This window comes from Nematolebias whitei, chromosome 18, assembly GCF_014905685.2.
Source record: "Nematolebias whitei isolate Nwh7 chromosome 18, NemWhi1, whole genome shotgun sequence".
In the NCBI taxonomy this organism is placed as follows: domain Eukaryota; kingdom Metazoa; phylum Chordata; class Actinopteri; order Cyprinodontiformes; family Rivulidae; genus Nematolebias; species Nematolebias whitei.
Genome location: NC_056515.1, coordinates 24,320,280 through 24,325,789, shown reverse-complemented (window position 1 = coordinate 24,325,789; position 5,510 = coordinate 24,320,280). Strand labels below are relative to the sequence as shown.

General features: G+C 40.4%; 1 protein-coding gene across 1 annotated transcript in view; it reads right to left on the bottom strand.

Annotated features, from left to right (window-relative positions):
* Nucleotides 1-5,510, bottom strand: part of LOC119424746 (potassium/sodium hyperpolarization-activated cyclic nucleotide-gated channel 1) — an 82,559-nt gene that overhangs the window by 37,001 nt on the left and 40,048 nt on the right. Inside the window, exon 3 of the mRNA XM_037692245.1 lies at nucleotides 2,686-2,847. Within this exon, the coding sequence (XP_037548173.1) occupies nucleotides 2,686-2,847 (162 nt within the window). The remainder of the gene's footprint in view (nucleotides 1-2,685; nucleotides 2,848-5,510) is intronic.

The window sequence follows — 5,510 nt, the reverse complement described above, 5'->3', positions numbered from 1 at the left end:
TGAGTGAGTGAGCACAACTATTTATTTTCAGCTTCGGTGTCTTGTTTTCGTTACTTGGTGCAGTATAATCTAGCTTTTTAATTTTCCATTAAAAGCAGTGTAATCTGAACCATCTCAACTAAGCTTCATTGATCTCTAAGCAGATATGAAATGATGCAGACAGTTGAATGGTCAGAGAGAATCACTATTTGTGAATCTGAACCACAACATCTGTACTGTAGCCCACAAACAATAAAATTTCTTGTTGTCCATCCATCCATCCATTATCTTTACCCGCTTCTTCCATTTTGGGTCACGGGGGTCGCCGGTGCCCATGTCCAGCAATCACTGTGCGAGGGGCGGGGTACACCCTGGACGGGTCGCAAGTCAATCACAGGGCCACAGAGACAAACGAGACAAACAACCATTCACTCTCTCACTCACACCTAGGGACAATTTAGAGTTACCAATCAGCCTAGCATGTATGTTTTTGGGCTGTGGGAGGAAACCGGAGTACCCGGAGAAAACCCACACATGCACGGAGAGAACATGCAAACTCCACCCAGAAAGGCCCCTGGACCGGGATTTGAATCAAGGACCTGCTCACTGAGAGGCAGCAGCTCTACCAGTTGCGCCACCGTGCTGCATTTCTTGTTGTAGGATATTTTAAAGTCTCATACATAATTCAAAACATGACTGACATATATTTGTACACTCAGACAAAATGTTATGGTTGAAAGAAAAAAACAGAAGCATAGTAATTATTTGCAAGTCTGAATTTACAAAAAGAGATACATATTTGCTTTCTTTGCTTAAGCTGAGCTCAGTCCCTATTACCTCTTCCAAATCATATGTAATTTCTCTTTAAAAGTGTGTTAAATTATTGTTATAAGTAATAAACATGCAAAAACACAAGCGGAAATTGTGCGTCGTGTCATTGCAGCTTCACATCCTGAGATGATGAATAGCTGATTCTGCCCACGTTCAGACGATGGTGTCTGTGTGGAAGATGAAGCAGGAACGAGGCAAACAGAGTACTCTACCGTGCCGAACCATGTAATGGAACAGGAACGAAAAGAAGACACTTGTATTCATCACCAGGAAGCCGGACCAGAATACAAAACCAAGAAGCTTTGTTTTCAACACACACACACACACACACACACACACACACACACACACACACACACACACACAGATAATGTGACTCCATTTTCTCAGAATAATGTAAAACCATGACTGCAAAAGTCTGAGCAAGCTTCACTAATTTATTTAAAACCCTTCATAACTCTATTAGCATTCTCAATTTTAACATTAAAACTATGTTGCTACTCTGCATTATAAATATTTTTCTACATTTTCCACATTATTCATTTAACAGCAAAAATGCTGACCATTTGCCTCAAGGACAAGTATCCTCATTATTAAAATGACTTTAACATAAAAGACGTTTTAAAACAAGCACATGCAGCTGAGCACCAAGAGAACAAGAACATTTCCTTCTTTCTGTGGTCTCTCTGATGCCTTCTAGTATAAACGTTCTGAACTTGTTTGAGAGGAATTGATGTCATTGTTGCTCCATTTTGAAGTTTTAGGAGTAAAAATTGTCACAAAGCAAAGAAAAAAGAGGGCAACAACTCTTGACTGTGTTTGCCAGTGTAAGCTTAATCTAAAGCATCAGTTACATGTTAAGCTTCTCATCTGAGCTTTCTCAATTCAAACATAAAAATTAGTAATTCTAAGCTTAAAAATATCACATGAACACACTATTTAAACTTTAAGGGAGCATTAAAAATGTTAGTAACTATGGTATTTTATGACTCTCTTGAAACAATGAACTCTGAGTGTTGAGAAACAAATCCCAAACTATGTTTGTGCGTTCCACTTGCAAAACTGCATTCTTGGCCATGCACATTATTTTGTTGTCCACCATCTCATTAACTCAACTTGGCACCACAGTTATGAGCTGATCTGCTGGAGTGCACTTAGGCCAGATTTGGAACTATTTTTAATAATTACTTTTTTGGGGGGGGGGGGGGGGGGGCTGCAGTCACTCAGTGGCCAGTGCCATGGTCTTGTAATCTCTAGGTTCGAGCCCAGGTTGCGTGAAACGCAACGTAAAAATGATTGCTAAATCTTTCATGTGAGTTCTCTCGCTGCGTCAACCCATCCAGTAGGAAGCAGTCAAAAGAAACATCATCAGCATAATTACACATTTGTCTTGAATGTTCTACTGTACAGAGTGCTTGGAGTGCTTAGAGAGCTCCTGTACAGGTGTCAACATACAACTATAGCATTCTTGAGACACATTGGAGACGCCCAAGACCAAATTCAGGTGGCTTCAAGGTGAGTTTAATGCACCCATTTAAACTCTGTGGCTATTTTGAGAGAATATTTGTTGCACAAATGTTTTGAACATGTTTAAAACTTGATTGACAGGACCTTTGTGACTTACACAAGGAAACTGAGAACCATCATGAATGCTGCAAGACACTCATGAATGTTGTTTGCCAGCTAGTCACAGCTTAGATAGATACCACCTTAACGCTTTTAATGTCTGCCAAATAAAATAAGATAATCTGCAAAACCAAAAAGTCCTATCCTCATCTCTTCAGAAAACAAACAAGTGTAGGAAGCTACAGTGGTTACGGTAAAATAAACTTTATAATGTATATTTATATTAAAGAAAAAATGTTTAATACTTACAACCATACCATTTAGGGACACCCAGCAGTCAGGGGGGAAGTCTTGAAGGAGAGGCACCAGATATTGGAGACAGCCATCCCAGTGACACAGAAGCAGCATCATCCCTATCAAATTAAATATTCTTACCACTGCACTCGCCAGGTCATATGTCATATGGAAAATCTGTGGAAGAGACAAGATGTGGGAGAGAAAGGGACCTCGATTAGACCTCATCAAAATTTGACATTCATACAACAAAATAGAGTCCAGATTTACATGGATTATATGCAGTGTCTTTAAACTCCTCATGAGCCAGTTTGTGAAATATATAAAAAAGATTTAAACAATTGTTCACAAAAGTAAAACGTCATCTTTGAAGCTGAGGTTGTGATGTGTCTGTTGGGCTACACAGATTTAAACTTTTGAGTCTTTGCTGTTCATCATCCAACACGGATGCTTTCCAAAACAAACGGAGTGGTGGAGAAGGCACATAAAGCATGGAGCAGTGCAGATAATGCAGCACAAATGAGTTGAATAAAACTGGAACAATTAACAACTGTGTGTTTAAAAGTTGGGACAAGTGTTACTGCTGGTATGGCTAATCAGAGCAAAAAAGTTTCAAAATAGAAGTTCATCTGGGGGTGCAGGTAGGGGGTGAGTGTGTGAGAGCATGTACCTCTGCAGGGAATAAGCAGCTTCATTTCCAACCAATCTGGACATAGTGAATTGACTCAGGCCTGGATGACTACAGCCCTCATTCAGAGTTACTCATTAGCATGAAAAACCATCATTAGCATGAAAAGCCCATTACTTAATTCCAGGTTAGTTATTCCACAGTCTTCTCTGCACTGAGACTTAATTTGTGCTTCCCCACCTCCACCCCCCAAGAAAAAAAAAAAACATGAATAAGGAGAGAAATGTGGCTGCCAATTGGTCCGTTTTGCATAATAAACCTGCCCCATTTCTCACTTTGCTGAAGCGAAAGAATATGCTTGCAGGTCGTTATTATCTATTTTAAACTGATTGCTTTCCATTTCACATAAATTTATCTTTTGACTTAAAATTCAATTGGGTTCAAAAAGTCATCAAAAATTTGAAAGTTAACGTTCATGAGAAAATTCTGGTTATATAATGATTAACTTTTTGAGTATTTTTTTTCATGTTCAACTTTATTTGGAGCATCCTCCACCTCCTGTTTCCTTTTAAAGCTGTTGTGTGCTTATTCAAAAAAATATATATATATTGTATCAAATGACATATTTCTCTTGCAACAGCTTCTGCTTTCATAAACAAGAAGTTCAAATATAAACATCTGTGCTGATGTGTATTCTGTGACAATTCTCTACTACTTTGTCACTCCATTTTTTTACAATCAGTCTGACCAAACCCCCAGGTGCAGCAAAAGTGCTTTGTTTCTCTCCTCGTGTCTGCCTTTTCCTGTAACCTTCTATCACAAAGAACAGCATCAACAAACAGAAGAGAGGAGAGAATAAAGGACCTGAGCTGATGCTCAGATCCCTCTATGGTTCAACTCATCTACAGGGAGGCACAGTGCACTGGCCTAAAAGGCTAAAATTAGCTCAAGGGGTGGCAAGCTCAGTGCATCTAACATCTTCTTTGCTACCTACATCTGCACACTTAATTTAGCATCAATTAAAATTTAATAACAGGAAACATAACACTCAAAGGGAACTGGTGGAACAAAACAAAAACTGGAAGGAAAAAAGCAATATCTGAAGTCATAATTTACTAAAAATGTTATAAAACAGAAAGTACAATGATCCCTCTCCTATAGTGGGGGTTATGTTCCAGAGATTCCCACAATAGGTCAAAATCAGCACCCACACTCCTGCAAACCTTCCCCACTCTTGGGTTTACCCTTGGCGTGCAGCACAGCATAGAAAACTTTAGTCCATGCCCACCTGCTGTGTGGGCCTCACCCCAGTCTGTATACATTGCACTAAGACCGGGAATAGACTCCCAAATAGTGTTTTTCTTCAGCCATTTAGTAGCCAGTGAGGCCCAGATCTTAAAGGGCTGCACCTACACTCAGAATGTGGAATTACAGTGTGTAACCAATGCTCTATTTTGTATAGGCTTCACCTTTTAAGGCTATCGCTAGTGTGTTAAAGGTAAAGAAGGATGTAGTCTATGCCTCAGTGGGCATCAGTACCACAGTCACACTTGAAACAATCCAGATTGAGCCTTCGAATCACGCATAATTATGTGCCACTGAATTTGTGCATCTGTGACGCAGTGAGCAGCAGAGAAAGAAATAACCTGCATCTGACTGAAGGCTGAAATGTCAAACAATGCGGCTGTGAGAACAGGCAGGATGGAGAGCTCACTAAAACATCTGCATCATCACTCTGACAAAACTGAGGACAGGGTGAGTCAGCAAGAAGCTGGAGACATCGCACATATAAAAACAAATGAATGAGCATGGAGAAGTCCAGGAAGCTGCTGTACAGATACCCTGCACTGACACTCCTTCACGCAGAGCCGTGGAGGATGAGATTCCTCTGGTGGAGTGAGCTTTGAGCCCCTCTGGAGGCAGGGATCCAGAGGAAATATGCCTGTGAAACATCCTCACACAGTCAGTATGACCAGCACTGAGTAGACAGAAGAAGTCCTTGAGACTTATCTCTGAAGAGCACAAACAGATGCTGAGAGTGGCGTGATGCAGTCATGTACATGATGTAGAAGGAGAGCGTGCACACAGGGCAGAAGAGATGACTTCTTCTTTCACTTGCACAAGCAGTAGTGGCGAACAGTATGTGCTGCAAAATCCTGCAATATAGCTAAAACGTTGGTTACGTACTGTAACCCCAGATTCTATGAGTATA